The sequence below is a fragment of the Letharia lupina genome (assembly GCF_014066315.1).
Source record: "Letharia lupina isolate WasteWater1 chromosome Unknown contig_26, whole genome shotgun sequence".
NCBI classification, from domain to species: domain Eukaryota; kingdom Fungi; phylum Ascomycota; class Lecanoromycetes; order Lecanorales; family Parmeliaceae; genus Letharia; species Letharia lupina.
In genome coordinates, this window is record NW_023502995.1 from 59,050 (window position 1) to 74,936 (window position 15,887).

At 49.3% G+C, this 15,887-nt stretch overlaps 7 protein-coding genes across 7 annotated transcripts; 3 read left to right on the top strand and 4 right to left on the bottom strand.

Moving 5' to 3' along the window:
* Positions 1 to 806: 806 nt before the first annotated feature.
* On the top strand, positions 807 to 1,485 carry HO133_006671 (uncharacterized protein; the record flags this gene model as incomplete). The annotated part of the gene is made up of 3 exons (XM_037297568.1): positions 807 to 891; positions 1,021 to 1,190; positions 1,258 to 1,485. 3 exons carry the CDS (start codon positions 807 to 809, stop codon positions 1,483 to 1,485), a joined length of 483 nt encoding a protein of 160 aa, XP_037147004.1.
* A 2,196-nt stretch (positions 1,486 to 3,681) lies between these two features.
* Positions 3,682 to 4,842, bottom strand: HO133_006672 (uncharacterized protein; the record flags this gene model as incomplete). The annotated part of the gene is made up of 4 exons (XM_037297569.1): positions 3,682 to 3,877; positions 3,936 to 3,960; positions 4,018 to 4,497; positions 4,572 to 4,842. The coding sequence occupies 4 exons, from the start codon at positions 4,840 to 4,842 to the stop codon at positions 3,682 to 3,684; spliced, it is 972 nt and encodes a 323-aa protein (XP_037147005.1).
* Positions 4,843 to 5,159: 317 nt separating this feature from the next.
* On the top strand, positions 5,160 to 5,812 carry HO133_006673 (uncharacterized protein; the record flags this gene model as incomplete). The annotated part of the gene is made up of 3 exons (XM_037297570.1): positions 5,160 to 5,163; positions 5,253 to 5,418; positions 5,515 to 5,812. The coding sequence occupies 3 exons, from the start codon at positions 5,160 to 5,162 to the stop codon at positions 5,810 to 5,812; spliced, it is 468 nt and encodes a 155-aa protein (XP_037147006.1).
* Positions 5,813 to 6,069: 257 nt separating this feature from the next.
* Positions 6,070 to 7,070, bottom strand: HO133_006674 (uncharacterized protein; the record flags this gene model as incomplete). Its single annotated transcript, XM_037297571.1, has 2 exons — positions 6,070 to 6,990; positions 7,056 to 7,070. The coding sequence occupies 2 exons, from the start codon at positions 7,068 to 7,070 to the stop codon at positions 6,070 to 6,072; spliced, it is 936 nt and encodes a 311-aa protein (XP_037147007.1).
* A 318-nt stretch (positions 7,071 to 7,388) lies between these two features.
* On the top strand, positions 7,389 to 8,745 carry HO133_006675 (uncharacterized protein; the record flags this gene model as incomplete). Its single annotated transcript, XM_037297572.1, has 3 exons — positions 7,389 to 7,442; positions 7,505 to 7,585; positions 7,741 to 8,745. The coding sequence occupies 3 exons, from the start codon at positions 7,389 to 7,391 to the stop codon at positions 8,743 to 8,745; spliced, it is 1,140 nt and encodes a 379-aa protein (XP_037147008.1).
* A 572-nt stretch (positions 8,746 to 9,317) lies between these two features.
* On the bottom strand, positions 9,318 to 12,108 carry HO133_006676 (uncharacterized protein; the record flags this gene model as incomplete). Its single annotated transcript, XM_037297573.1, has 3 exons — positions 9,318 to 10,537; positions 10,613 to 11,376; positions 11,537 to 12,108. The coding sequence occupies 3 exons, from the start codon at positions 12,106 to 12,108 to the stop codon at positions 9,318 to 9,320; spliced, it is 2,556 nt and encodes an 851-aa protein (XP_037147009.1).
* A 661-nt stretch (positions 12,109 to 12,769) lies between these two features.
* On the bottom strand, positions 12,770 to 14,509 carry HO133_006677 (uncharacterized protein; the record flags this gene model as incomplete). The annotated part of the gene is made up of 3 exons (XM_037297574.1): positions 12,770 to 13,030; positions 13,089 to 13,981; positions 14,041 to 14,509. 3 exons carry the CDS (start codon positions 14,507 to 14,509, stop codon positions 12,770 to 12,772), a joined length of 1,623 nt encoding a protein of 540 aa, XP_037147010.1.
* Positions 14,510 to 15,887: the final 1,378 nt, after the last annotated feature.

The following is a 15,887-nucleotide window of genomic DNA, read 5'->3' on the forward strand; positions in this document are numbered from 1 at the left end:
ATAGAACGAGACAAGGATTTATCAACATAAATACCACCTTGAAAGCAATGCTTGACAAGCAGTCGGTTTGAGCAAGATTGATTCTGAGCTTGGCTGGGCTCTTCGCCACTCGTCTTACCAAGCCGTTGTTGATGCCATGGCAGGTCTCTTACGGAAAACGTATCGCCTCATGCTCATCGTTGCCATCTCAAGGGATAGGCCTGGTTGTCCGCAGTTTGTGAGCATGATCTGATAAAGAAAGAAAGCAGAAGCGACGAATTTGAGGTAGAATTCACACTTTCGATGGCTTGCCATCCCTGTCCACCTGCTAGAGCGAATACTCATCGACGCGCAGATCTGGTTGTAGGGGCAGTCCCGAACTGGAAGTCTTAGGTGAGCAATCGAAACGCGTTTCTCCAAATATCACGACCTCGTTGCACTTATGTGATCTCTAGCGAATTTAATTCTGCAGAGGTACCGTACTGTCTTGATACCGAGAATTCTACTTCCCCACACGTGCAGACAGAACCAAATTGGACGTATGCATGGATCCATGCATCATATACGAGTTTCAAATGCTGTAGTGAGAAATGCAGGTAATATCTCCCACATTAGTGTCACATCTCAAGAATGTATTTACCTTCAAACCTTTGATATTTCATGATGCTTGAGCCTCCAAGTGCGGAAAATGGCGTCACTTGATTGATGCAGTGAAAATCACTTGAGCAGACTGTAATGACACCGCTACAGCTTGAACACACCACATCTTCTTCTCTGTTCCTTCACTTACAGATTCAGTCTCAATCCTGGCTGAGCTTCAAGTCGTCATGGCTTCCAAAGACAAAGACTTGTCTCTGGTAGACTATCGTCAGCGCCTGATCTATTTCAAAGACGCCGATGCAGAGAGAAATAGTATGATCCACGTGAAAGAAACCGTTCTAACTGCGCTGTCTGCAACAGCTTACCAATTCTTACGACAAGGACTTACCGAGAAGCTGTAGCAAGCACAGATAGGGTTTCGACAAATATCGCTGGATTTAGAAAGCGAACGAGGCCAACGGCGCATACTTCAGAGCCGTGTCGAAGATCTAGAAGCCTTGACTGTGAGTCGATCTGGACGATTCAAAGGGGGTCCAGCTAATCGCGAACCATTTTTGAAAAGTCCAGGATTCATCTTGGTGTTGATAGATGCCGACGCAGATGACTACGCTGTACGTTTCTCTTTCTAATCCGTACGTTGTTGCGAAAAGATGAATCTGAATCTTTTGACCTGCCTAGTTTCACGAGAAATTCTTGAGCAGAAATGAGGCAGGCGGCAGAGATGCTGCGGATGAACTGCAAGCTAGAACCAAAGACTATGTGAAGAATATCAAGCTTGATGCCGAAAACACCGACATCACAGTCCGAGCATACGCGGATTTGAAGAGCCTCAGATCAGCTTGTGTGAGGAACGGAAGGATGAAAGAGAGCTCCAGCATGAGTTTATTTGCTCATGGGCTCAACTAGCGGCATGCATTGTTCGACTTCGTCGATGTTGGTCCAGGGAAGGAGGGGGCTGATAACAAAGTTCGAGGTACGTTCATTCTACAAGAATCTTTTCAATTCAGCCGTCATCTAAACGACAATAGGCAGAGTGTCTCAACTTGTTCGTCGAGTTTTGGGGATGCAAGCACATTATCCTCGGTGCTTGCCACGACTCAGGCTACGCATCCTTTTTGGGAAAGTTTGCGGGCGATCTTTCAATCAGAGATCGCATCACACTCCTCCACGGCGGTACGATTCATCCCAGGATCGCTGAATTAGGTTTCACGGAGACTCTGCAACTCAGTCGGTCTTCGCGACGCACAAGACATCCGCTGTCCCCACGGTTTTCGCCAATGCTAGAGTTTCCGCGACACCAATTTCGCCCTCGGCATCGGTTGCAGCGTCTTCAGTCAAGCACCCCCTCAATCCCGCGGCCTTGACTGATAGATTTGGTCTTGTCTTTCGCGACGACACTGGCAAGCGGGTGGATAAGCTGCTAGGCGTTGATGCCAACACCCCGTACATGAACTTTTTACGCCAAGCAAACATGTGCGGGTGGTATTACTTGCGTGGCAAGTGTGATGGCTGCGATAGGAGTAATTTTCCTCTCCCTCTCAAAGCCAGGGAGTTTTGACTGTTTATGGTTTCTTGTACGCCATGGGTTGTGCTTCAAGGTTCGCAGGGGCAAGGATTGTGACGACTCGAAGTGTATCTACGGACACGAAGAAGGTCTTCCGATGGGTTCGGTGACGGGCTGAGATTGGGTTTCCAATCCCAATGCTCTATTAACGAGATTCGATCCTCAGATGCTCGACAGTGGCCTTTTTATAAGGTCCTCTCGGTCTGGTTGGCATTTGGTCGTCTGTGGCTGTGTATCTAGGAATTTAGTGATGCAACCCCAACAAAGCTCCAAACTGATACTCACATTCTCCATCTCCTTGCTTTAGATGTCACTGTCCATGGAAAGATTTTATTACTAATCTATGTAGCTGACCTATCAGCCATGGAAGAAAAGCCTGAAAGAAAACCTTCAAATGGCGAGACCAGATGCCAAACAATATCCGGCACCACCGGCTACGATTTGAGGCATCGGCCCGTGCCCTTCCTCTTCCGCTCATTACCGGCTTTTAAGAGGGGTACATATCCGAAAACTCATCTTATGTTTCCTCATCCTTTACTGTGTATTGCTTCGTAGCCCTATAATTCCTTCGAGGTCTCAATCGGAGCAAAATTATGGCACCCAGATTTTTACTTCTCGGTGGTCATGGCAAAGTATTCCAGCTACTTACACCCCTTATTTTATCCCGTTCCTGGCAACTCACCAGTGTCATTCGAGATCATGCCCAAGAATCCACTGTCACGTCTCTGGGAAAGAATCAGCCCGGAGAGCTCGATGTCCTAGTGTCGAGTATTGAGGATATCAGAACACAAGTCCAAGCCCAGTCCATCATCGATTCCACATTCCCCACATATGTTTTCAGCAGGCGCAGGTGGAAAAGGCGGGCCAGAGCGAACGCTCGCTGTAGATCGTGACGCCTGCATCGCCTTCATCAGCGCAGCAGTTGCAACTCAGCGTGTCCAAACCTCTACTCGTTTCTTACGTCGGCTCGCGTCGTTCCAAAGCTGCCTGGTAGAGTGACGTCGACTGGACCGCCACCCAAGAAGCCAATAACGGCGTGCTGAAGAACTATTTTCCGGCTAAGATCGCTGCAGATGAGTGCTTGACTTCTTTGGCATCTCAGCGTCAATCAGGCCGTGTGGGCATATCATTAAGGCCCGGCAGTTTGACAGAGGAGAAGGTAAGGAAACAGTCGCGCTTGGAAAGACGGGTGCGAAAGGGACTGTGAGGCGATACGATGTCGCAAGAGTTGCAATGGCGTTGTTAGAGAATGAAGGGGTAGGAAGCTGCTGGTTGGACCTGTTGGAAGGAAAGGAAGAGGTCGAAGATGCCGTGGAGAGGTGTGTTGGGAAGCAGGTCGATTGTGCGGATGGCGAAAATGTGAAGGGCGTGGCGAGGGAGCAGCAGTAGCAGTAGCAGCTGGAGCCCAGATATCAAGCTTTGATTTCCATGTATGAATTTAGTTATTTATCAGGGAGTATTGCATAGAATGACTCTTGGGGCTTGGCCTTCGCTTGATCCGTGTAGGTTAATGGCAGGAAAACAGGAGCACTTATAATTTACACTGCACTATATCCTCCTCTTGAACCACCGCCTTGTATAGTGTTGACGACCCTTCGCATCCAATCCCTAAAAAGATAGGGCACATCTCTGATCGTTTCCGAGTGCGGCAAAAGGTCCCAACCTCTGGCCGAGTACTTGTTATAATTGAGCCAACTGCCGAAAATGAGGTACGCGGCGACGCCCATGAATGCACTGTGGAAGGACGCCTTGTTAACAAATCGATCATGAAAGACACAAACTTAGCACTTACATGATAATGAACCATGTGAAAAAACCTAATTCCGGAGTCAGTACCCCCTATCCAAGAGAGGGCGTGGAGGCCAAGAACTCACCCCAATGCCCACTACTCGAGCTTTTCCTGTCATCTCTCACATCCTCGCACCCATACTTCGTGGTCCAATCCAACCTAAGAACCTTCGTGCCTTCTTCAACATCCCAGCTGACAAGCTTCAATTTTCCTCCATGCCCATCATCCACCTCTTCCCCTTTCTTATCTCCACCTTCTCCAGCCCCATCATCCTCTTCATCCTCCGCCACCCGCGGATCTCTTCTCATACCGTCCCTTGTACTGTTATTGCATAAGAATTCCACAATAGCTTTCTGTTTCTGACCGTCGGTATCCTTTCCCCCATTCATTTCGAGCCGAACACCCTCTTTTACCTTATCAGCGTTGGACGCCGATGATTTCAAACGTGTCCATTTGGGATCCAGTGCTCCACCGAAGGAATGCGAGAATTCGCCAGCTATAGGAATAGTTTCGATGATTGTGGTCACATTTTCAACCGTATTGTCCAGGCGCTTGATGGCACAGGCTGTAGAAGAAACGTGAAAGTCAGTTTATGTAAAGTGCAGCATAAGGGCCATTTTCGCCAAGATATCAGCCTACCTCTAGAATAGTTAGGACAATCTTCCTCTTTTGGTACGCCTTTTTGTTTCTCTAAAGGCCGACAGATGTCAATTGTAAATGTTGTTGTTTTGATTCCGTTAGGTTGTTTCTCGATCCTGTAGAGAGAATGGGGCCCTTCCAGGGTCCTGAAGTTGAATGATACACCATCGTCCCGAACGTCCGAGCAGTCGAGCGATATAGCTGTTGCGAGAGATGGAACAAGGAGGATGACCGATGAGAGTCTGATGTAAGGATGAGGAGATAGTCGCATGATATGGACTGGTGGCTCGAAGGCCCAATTGATTACTCTGATGAGGTGTCCAACGCGAAACCTAACACTAAACGCTTGAATAAGTGAAGAAAAAGGCTCGCTAATCGTGTGATGCGAAGCTGTAGGTCTCTGGGAAGAAACAATGCCTGTAAGCTTTAAAGAAACTTTGGTCTTCTCACGAGTCACCGCGCCAAGTGTATGTCTTGGCAGGGCTGAATAGCCACGCTAGCAAGCGAGCCCGCTAATCTTCACACACTAATTTTCTCCTCAGCGAGGACTCAACTCATCGACATCATTCACAGAGTGCATCACCCATCATGTGTAAGTCTTACGGCTAAAGGCTTGATCTTGACGCAATGGATCTCTTAGAATTCTGGCATACTGCAGCAACTCGCTGACATTCAACGCAGCACTCGTCTCGGGAGAGAAGTCGAACTTCCAGTTCATTCTTCGTCTCCTCAACACCAACGTCGATGGCAAGCAAAAGATCATGTATGCCCTCACCAAGATCAAGGGTGTCGGACGCCGTTACTCCAACCTGGTTTGCAAAAAAGCCGACGTGGACTTGAATAAGCGGTATGCTTCCAGCAACACCCTCTCCTCCCCCCCCTGGGCCAATCTAGGCCACGCACGTCTCTCACAAGCGATGCTAACAGTGGGTTGCTATTCCAGAGCGGGTGAAATCACTTCTGAAGAACTCGAACGCATTGTCACCATCATCCAGAACCCCACTCAATACAAAATTCCTACCTGGTTCCTTAATCGCCAGCGTGACATTGTGGATGGCAAGGACTCGCAAGTATTGGCAAACGGCATGGACAGCAAGCTGCGTGAGGACTTGGAGCGCTTGAAGAAGATCCGTGCGCATAGAGGTTTGAGGCACTACTGGGGTTTGAGGGTTAGAGGACAGCACTCGAAGACTACTGGTCGGAGGGGAAGGACTGTTGGTGTGTCGAAGAAGAAGGGTTGAGCGGACGGCAGGACTCCTTGCGGAGAGTAGGCGGTGCCTTCCTGTGGTGGTCTTGATGTGCAAAGCTTAAACTTGGCACCGAAATCGCGTACACAAGTCTTCTTGTCTCGTGAATTAGGTCAAATTAACAAATGCAGCCACCCTTTCTTGCGGGCTCGCGACGGAATCTGCTCGCAGATAGCTGGTGATCGGCTGACGGAAATGCTGGTTTGCCGTGAAGCTCTGTGGAATCTAGAGATGCGCGAGACGGTACGATTCTAGTCTCCTTCGTGGAGCACAGCCATGTCAAGCACCTCGACTCTGCCTTTGCCTTTCGTCTCACCACCGACGAACTCCCCCAAGCCTTTGAAGGCTCCCGGCTCCACGAAGCCAACTACTTCCCATTCCTGCCCCAACGTATCCTGGGTCTCTATCTGCTCCACATAGCTCAATATCCTGTCTTTCACAGTCCCGGTGGCTCTCTCCGCGTCAACGTCTTCTCCGTCCTCTGCTGCTTTCTTTGGCCCTGCTTTCGTTGCCTGCTTGAGAATACTCGAAGGACACGTAACCCTCAACCTCATCCTCGCCCTCGACACGGGTATGGGCTGCCATGCGATCAACGCCTTCATAGCCTCCAGAGCCTGGCTTTTCGCACTCTTCGTAGTCACCACGCCCGTCCACGTCGGCAAGTCCTTCCTCTTCCCCTTGGCCTCCTCTCCGTCCGCTGTTGGCGTAGCAGTAACACTCCCTTTGCCATGTTCTTCTTGCTTATGTTGTGCACCCTGACTGCTCAACTGCTCCAAGGCTTTCTCAATCATCCCCGCTGTGTATACTCTTTGACTCTTCGGATCGACTAATTTTCCAGCAACGATGTCCACAATCTCGTTGTGGATCCTTTCCGCCTGCGCATGCCGTTCCTTTTCACCAACCTGCATCTCACCTTTCTTCAGGATCTCTTGAATAATGTCGTCAACACTGGTCTTTGGTCCGAAAGCCTTTGCCAGGTCCTGTGTGGGCGCCGTCTGCCCTTTGCTGACGGAAAGAAAGACGTTGGGTATCTGGAGAACATTATCCAGGTCGGTCTCGATACCACTACGGTATTCGAGGACTTTGTTCTTGTAGCAGGCGATTTCGAAGCGCTTTTTACCTTTTTTCAGACGGACGAGAGAGACATTTGTTAGACGGATTTGATTTGAGGGCTGGTGTTTGGAGGTCAGTCCGTATATATACGTGTGAAACTGGCCACCGAATCGAAGGCACACACCTGATTTATCTGCATAGTGACGGCAAGAGTGCCTTGAGGGTTTTTGGGGTTGTTTACTGCTTCTGCTCACTACTCAAGTCCTGCACTTCCACATGAGATAGATACTTTACTGTTCATTCACACACAAATTGATGCTTAACCTTAAAAATTTCACCTTATCGATAAGCTTTGGAGGCTTTGCCTCGGCATGAATAGTCATAGCATCATCCCACTTCTGTGATACATCCCCTACTCTGTACCCAACCCTTTCATGTTCCCTTCGAACTGATCAAATTTAGCCAAAATCCTCGTATATATCTCACGGCCTCCAGCTACGGGTCAGCATTCTGGACCATGCCTCACCAAAATCCCCCAAAGGTCGTCCTTTTCGATATTGGCGGTGTTTGTGTACGCTCATAATTATCACTTCCGCTAGAGGACAGCTTCTCTGATTCTAATCCACTTTCCAGGTACTCTCTCCTTTCCAAGGCATAATCGACTTCGAACGTAAGAACGGTTTGCCAGCGGATTGGGTCAACTACGCAATTCGAGTACGTACATTCCTGAGATCATCTTTCCTGTTTGGTATTGGAATTGAGTCATAAGATATGTTTCGGGAGCGAGAGGACCTCTCTACTTCCGGGACCGGTCTTGCAAATCCATCTTCCACCCGGAACGAGCAATGCTGACTCGGAAATCTGCGTAGTACAGTTCCCCCAATGGCTACTGGCAGCGTCTCGAACGCGGAGAACTCAAGATGGATGCAGAATTCTTTAAAGGCTTCACGGCAGATCTCCATAATAAGAACGCCTGGAAGGAGTTTCACACAAGTTTTAGGAACGAGAAGAAGAAGCTGAAGGACATGGCTAATCCGACGCAGCTGGGGGATCACGTTAGCTTGAAGGCCGAAATCGCAGATTCCAAGCCTACAGATAACGATCGAGGAGCACAGTCCTCGGCCTCCAAGCAAAAATCATCAGGGAATGATCCAAACAATGGAAAGCCTTCACTTTCGAAGCTGGCGAAAGATACCACAATTGGAGACCCTGTCAGCATGGAATCCGAGGACGTGGTTGAATCGTCCGCCAAAGGCAAGATCAACGAAGGCTCGACACCCAGAGAAAAAGTTGTTTCTCCTTCGTCACTCAGCAATTCCGAAGCTTCGCCCCCTCCCATTCCCTCAATCGATGGCGAGTTCCTCTTCTGGTCTATGATGAGTGCTTCACGTCATCCCGATCCCTACGTCTTTCCGGCGCTTGAACGACTATCGAGCCAGGAAAATCGTCCTATCATTGGGGCTCTCTCCAACACGGTCATCTATCCGCCGGGTCATCCTTGGAGCAGAAAGGAGCTTTCTGATTCCTCCAATCCGAAAGTTGCAGACGCCTTCTTATTCAATCCCAAGAGCTACTTCGACGTCTATATCGCCAGTGCGGAAGTTGGCATGCGAAAACCTTCACGCGATATATATGACCTTGCCATTCAGCGCTTAGATGAGTTTGACAAGCAGAAAAGTGGGAAAGGGGTCAACCCGGAAGATGTCGTCTTTCTGGACGACATTGGGGAGAATTTGAAGATGGCAAGGGAGGTGGGAATGAAAACGATCAAGGTGCAATTAGGCAAAACCTGGAGAGCTGTGAAGGAGTTGGAGGGAATTTTGGGACAAGGTGTGGATTTGATGGACGAAAAGACTCGGAGGGCGAAACTGTAAGGTAGGAGACCGTTGGAGAATGACAGTTGTGGCAACTTGCAAGCTTTGGACCTCAAAAGCCGGACGCACTGGCAGATGAACGAGCAGTTGTAAGGGTATTCTACAGCTCCGGCAAAGCTTCCCAGCTTCTTGGCTAAATACCCATAATCGTGCCGAGATGGAAAAGCCCAACGCTCAAGACCGGCGATTTCTTCAACAAAGTGCCTGAAGCTCACATTGTCATTTCTGTCTTAAAGGAAAATGTTGCGGTGTCCGAAGAAGACTGGAAGCGTTTCCGTTGCACCCGGACATAGATAGACCAGATTCTAGATTTGAATGTCGCAATAAGTTGCGTGTGATCTTTGACCTGTAAGTTGATTATATGCAGCAACTCCAAGAGATGACCCAGTAGATCCTCTTTTGGTCCTAGTCATCGATCCCAATATGCCATTTCGCCGCTCGTGGACTCGTCATTTGCCATAAAAGTCTCACACAAAGCCATGCAACAACATTTCCTTCTCATACCGGAAAATGTTCCTGGAAGTTGCAGAGTAGAAGCTTTCAAGATTCGATTTGGTCCACTAGAGTTTGAGTTACTCTCGAACGTAGACAGGTGCTTTCACGAGCACACTTCGGCCCCTGACCTCAACGGCCATGAATGTGGAGAATCTGACTCTATCCTCTTTTGGTGGACTCGGTTGTTGTTGCACTTGTCCCTGCCCCTGTTGCGGTTGTGGGCCTGTAGATGCTCCCGAGACACTACCTTTTTTCCCAGCTGCGCCGCCCATGAAACCAGTGAACATTCCTTTCTTCTTTCCTTGTACCGCTTGTTGTTGTTGTTGTTGCTGCTGCTGTTGCTGTTGCTGCTGTTGCTGTTGCTGTTGCTGTTGCTGTTGCTGTTGCTGCTGCTGCTGCTGCTGCTGCTGCATCGCTATCTCTTTAGCAGTCTCATCGTTGCCATTCCCGTTGCTAGTGGCGGTATCACGACTTTCGATAGATCCGGTCTCCTCAGTCTGCTTCGAAATGATGCTCCCGCCGTCGCCGTCCGTAGGTCCTTCGCCTGGATTCGTCAAGGCAGGTAATCCGACCTCAACTTTCATCCAGGCTTCTTGCACAAAGACGCCAGGAGTGACATACTCGACAAACACGTCTCGGCTTTCTAGCGGCAAGTTGGCAGCTATGCCGACAGCAAGCTCTACAATCATTGATACGCCACCTTCAAGACCTGGTGGCGAAGGTTCTTTCAACATCATCGAGAGGCTAGCTGTCAATTTCTCAACGAGTGATTCTGTTAACGAAGCGCGATTTTCGCTTGCTTGAGAAGATGACAGGACTTCTTGTAGGCCATCTAGAGTAGCTAGACGCCAATTCGAGATCCTGGCTAGAAGAGAGTCCTTTTCTTCCTCTGAAGGGGTTGGAGCAGCAAAACGGCGAAGGTTTTTTTCTATTATTTTGAGCTGGGCTGAGAAACCGGGTTCCAGCGAGGGATGAAAGTAGCGTTCTAGTAGCTCGTCTACGAGCCATCGAGATATGCAAGCACGGCCGACAGCTGTCATCTCTTTTGTTGGCTGAGTTGCAGCGTCCCGATTGACATACGGTGCAAGCCAGGGCGGGATAGACCGCCAGTCGCGGCGGATGTTGAAAGCGAGGTTGTTGATAGCCCCGTCAAGGCGTTGAAACCTGTTCGAGTACTCGTTATCGTCTAATGAAGTGCGGGATTGTGATAGGCGCTGATGAGCAAGCGTGTTCTGAAGCTGTTGGACTTGGGCGTCTTTGTCAAAGTAGTATTTCTTTACTTTGCGATATTTGTCCTCTGTCAAGTTTTGTTTAGTATGGAATCATGAACCACAACCGTATGATAAGAATTGGAATGTAATGATAAACTTACGTAATTCATCATGACGATTAAGCAATTGCGCAACGTCTAGGCCTGATAGATCATCTCGAGACCTATTTGGAGGCGGTGTAGTTCGACCTTCTTGTTGCGTCATTGGCGAGGGTTGAGCGTTTCCCCTATAGCTTTGACCTTGCGGGGCTAGCTGAGCGCTGTACTGTGGGGGTGCGTTGGAGGGCAGATTTGGGCCCTGCTGGACACCTTGATTGTAGTGTTGATAGTTGCCCCCTTCACGACCCTGACCTCCTGACGACGAACTTTGCTGAGTCGCCTCGCTTGAGCGTCTGGTTGGAGGGGCTTGCTGAGTTGGCGGCGGTCCCATTGAGCCCTGCATATATGTACCCGGGGAAACCTGACTCTGCTCTTGTTTCTTTTGATGAGAATCCGAGGCTCGCGGATACTGGACAACAGGGGGAGGCTCTAGCGACTGTGCCGATGATGGTCTGCTAGTCTGATCTTGGTATAATTGCTGAAGCGCCTCGTGCGCCCTATGAGCAAAGGGATGACTGGATGTCGAGGTCGCGGAAGAAGGAGAAGGGTGATATGACGAAGGCTGTTGGCGAGCAGTTTTGGGTGACTGAGAAGAAGACTGACGCTCCAAAGGCTGCCGAGTTGCTGAATCCGAGACTAAAGCTTGCTGCGTTAACCTGCCGTAGAGATATTCCTCGTGAGTGAGTGGCGGTGGGAAACCTGGAGATCGCAGTGGGTCTTTCTCTGACGCCGTGTACTGGGCATACGAGGTCCGGAAAGTGGCCCCACTGTCAAAGCTTTCGAAATCAGCATATCTTCTTCGAGATGGTTTCTAACTTGTGGGACAAGTCTTGAGTGTTAGGCGAAGATACCAATCCCCCGGCCTCTCTTGTGACTCAAATCTTTGTATCCAATCCATCAGGAAGGAATCACTCTGTGAAGACGTACCTTTCTGGCTCTTCCTCGTCGTCCAAAGGATTCGAGGCAGACCAGCGCTCTTGCTCGGTACGGTTGCGAGCGTCGGTGATGTGGGACTCTGGCTGTTGGTGCTGGCTCTTCCTCACAGATGTACTCCTCCCAACCTTTTCAAGCTTGTCTTTGTTAATCTCTTTGGATGAACCTCCGAGTCCAAAGAACCTCCTCTTTTTCTGCTCCGCTTTGTGCACTGGAGCTCTTGGAGAATGTTGGTAATAATGATCTGGGTTGTCGTCCTCGACCGCGGAATTTGGCGTGCTGTGAAGGCTGATCGGTGGCTGGGTAGTAGTATTGAGCAGGGTTGGGAGCCGATGACTCTGGGACCTTGTGGGACCAGATACCAATTGACTCTGGGGTCTCGTTGGACCAGATGCCAATTGATAGAATCCTGCTTCTTCTGAACGAGGTGGTAGCCCCTCGTCGTGGACGTGATCCGACGTCGTGAAGTGGGGGGTATCGGCGTCTCTCTCGTCTTGCGAGCCCACTGAGATCTCTGAACGGCTGGTGTTCCTATGCGAATGGAAAAAGGTAGACTTAGATGGCATTGTTCGCGCAAGGGCAAGGGGGAGAGGTTAAAGGTCGAGCATCGATTAATTCCGCCGGACCTTGTCTATTTTGGAGGCTGACAAGATTAACATGTTGTGAGGGCATGACAGCAGATTGAATACGCACTATTACTCTATTTTCCAGTGAACCTGAGAATAGTAATAAGTAGGTAGAAATACGATATGGCAAAGCCACGGGTCAACAGTTGCAAAGGTGAAACAAGCAATTACTTGCGGTATGCAAGCCATAATGGGGCTGTGTATTTACATACTGCACATAGGTAGTGAGCCTTTCATTGCCCAGCTTACAACTGAATGAGCATATATAAAGGCCCTTGACTAACCATGAGCATCTGTCTACTAAATCGTACGCTTGAACTTCCCTAGTAAGGACTGCATTCGTGGTGTTTGAAAGAGAGCAGACTCCGGAAAATGCTTCACCATACGCCTCACTGGAGTCGCCGTGAACATCTCTCCACATACAGAAACGGCTTTGGCATGCTATGAATATCTATTACTTGGTGCAAAGTACCTAAACAGAATCGTATTTATACGAGTATGGCCTACCGACTACTGTGCTATGCGCCCGTACCCCCTCGTATCCTTTCCAGTAAACCCTAACGTTAACGTATCCAATGCTTACAGCCCCAAGAATAGGATTTTACATCCACTCACCGCTCAGCCAACGGTTGAAGAAGTCTAAGCTGGCCTCTGGCTGATCCAGAGGAACCATGTGGCCTCCAGCGTGAAGTCTCATGAATGTGAGATTACCGTTGTTCTTGACTTCACCAATCTTTCGGCCGTCACCGCCGAGCTTCAAATCCTCGAGTGCCACTTTGTTGTAAGCCTCCTGCCCAGGCCATTCGAGAGCCTCAGTCCAAGCTTGGTTTCCAAGCCAGTTGCAAATAAAGTCCGCATCACCCTGGGCCAAGGGTTAGTATCCGCTGAACGCAATGTTATTTGCTATGTCAGGAACTTACGGCGTAAATCAGTATGGGCATCTTTTCAAGGATCCCTGGCACCAAGCGGTGAAAAGGCATCATCCAATCACCAGCAAACAAAAAGTTACGGTTGACATCGAAATTGCAGCCGTCGTAGCTGTCAACCTCTGCGCCGAGTGCTTCCATAACCTCTGGCTTGTTGAGCCATTTGCTGATCCATCCAAGTTGACTGTAACAGAGCGATCCATCTTCGCATGGCACGCGGACATCGTATGGGTTCTGTCCTGTTCGCTGGTAGGGTCCGATGATGGCGTTGTTGCAGTAGACAGCCGCGGGAACACATGACCAGACGCTCTCGCTGTTGTAGCAGCCTTCGATGAGTGACTGGCATCGAGGGAGCGAGTTGTCCATCCCCTGGCACTGGCTCTCTTCCACAACGGCTGGCCAGCCACCATCGCCGCAAGCCATAGGCCTGTAGTATTCGTATTGCGTGAGACCGTCGGTAAGACCATTACCGATCAGGATAGATTTGAGGTTAATGTTTCTCTTCTTGTGACTCATGATCTCGGATGTAAACACAGGAATGTAATGTCCAGCATACGACTCTCCGGCAATATGAAAGTCTTGATGGGCGTATTGGGGAAATTGCTTGAAGAAGAGGGTGAGCAAAGCGTATACATCCTTGCCAGCAGCGATGGTATCGCTGACTGAGCCTCCGCTGTACGAATAGCCTGTATTTACAGGCTGGTCGAGGAAGATTACGGAAGCGTTCGAGTTCCACGAATATGGGTTGTGGACAATGTTCAGCTTATCGTCAATGGAGGCCGGACCGAGCTCGAGGAAGAGACCCGTCAATGAACTGCATCCGGGTCCTCCGTTGAGCCATAGAACCACGGGATCGTTCTCAGGATCGTTTCGAGATTCAAAGAACCCTAGGTCGAGCCATCAGAAAGACCAACGACATGGGGGAAACAAGCTTCTGGGAACGTACAATAGAACAGATGCTTGTCGTTGTCGTTGTCATCAAGATAACCGCTGTACTGCTTCACTTTCGGATCCACTCCAAGTAAGCCCGGGTCAACACCTTTGGCTCTCAAGTCATAAGCACTGAGCTTTCCATCGATTTCCCTCTCTTGCTCGCCGTTCTCGTTCTCAATCCATACGCTCTGAACATCGGCGCCGCGAATAATGTGATCCCAGTGGCTGTCTGGTCGGCGATCGTGCTTCTTGGGTGTGGAAAAGAAGCTGGCTTCGTCCATAGCTCCCGGAAACATCATGGCAACCTCATCCCAAACGGCTCGGGTTTCTTTGTTGAGGTATTTCAAGGAGTTTTTGAGGTCCTTGAGGGGTTTTGTCCAGGCATCTTGTAGCTGTTGTGGCGCTTGGTCTTGAAAAGGGACTTGCTGCCGTATTGACGCAGCACATGCTCCCACGAGGAAAGACGAGACAAAGAATTTCATATTGAGGAAGAGACGTTAGCTGTTAGACAGCAGTAGGATTTGTATGAAGTGAATTCAGATCGATAAATGATGGTGATAAGTGTCTGGTAAAGAGAGATTACGCTTTTGGAGCTGCCTGGCAACGATCAAGGCTTGGCAGGGTCTCACTTGCATGACGACATAAAGTATGCTCGATATGTGACTTGAGCACGAGACGTTTTCTCACCAGCTCGAATTTTGCCAAGCTAGGTACTTACTCGCTACCATATGTAAGCCTCGAAATGGTGATATCCAAATCCTTTACAACTAATCCGAGACAATGGTCCAATACCGATATTCCATTCCTGGTCAGGAGTCAGGACATCCTTGGAGCCAGTCACAAGCTTGCCCCAAATATCACGCTACGTGTTTCGAATGCCAACAGGTTTCGCTACAACTAGATCTTCAAACAAACGGTCTAGTTATTGAATGAATAGCTCCCGTCAGTTGAGCGATGTACCATTGTTGACAACCCCGTGACGTGATCAACGGCAGCATTGATGTTCTCGACTTGTGCCCTCGAGATATTCCAGGTACATAGCTCACAGCAGACGAATACCAAATGATTGTCATCCTCATGATCTGATCAAGTCACTGGTCTCATTGCCCAACATATCAGCCCTCAAGGTCGCCCTTTGACAATACACCGAGCAACATTCATGCTCACTGATCCATCTGCTTGAGAGGGTCTGTGGCATAATCCTGAGATACATCGGGGTTCTTGGTGGTACTGAAGTAATATCAGCTGTGTCAACCTTTTAGGGGTATGCAGCTCACGCTTTGAACCACCGAGCATTGTTCTGAGGGTTTCACCTGTTATTGATGTTGCTTTCAATTTTGCCTTCCTTGTATTTCTGGGGGACAACCTCCTTGGGCTGCTTTCTGAACTTTACAGCGACGTCTTAACAGCACGTCAGTATGGATGAATGATCCAGTGAGCCGTGCTTTATACTGGGATTGTTGAAGTTAGCCTTGTGGCCGCCGATGACATTGCCTGGGCTCGACCTCGTGGCTGGGGTCTGTATCTTCGGCTTGGGGGGTCGAAATGGGTTGTATAGTAAGTTTGGTTGGTCGTCAATTGGAAACTAGATGGAAGGAGATGGTGTAGATGGGTTTCAAAGTTCCCAGGTCAAGTTTGACCCCTGACCGTTATAACGATATCACATTTTCTGTTTTGCTGCTTAAGAGGCAGGTGGCTGAGAGGTACGGACCCGTCTGGTTGGTATTAGACACGTCTGAGTAACTGAGGCAAGGGACTTCTGCGAACGACCCTTGACCATCATGAGATCACTAAATTAACATTGGCCAAACAACAAGAGTGTAGGAGCAAATTTCCAAGACCTCATACTCCAGACAAAAG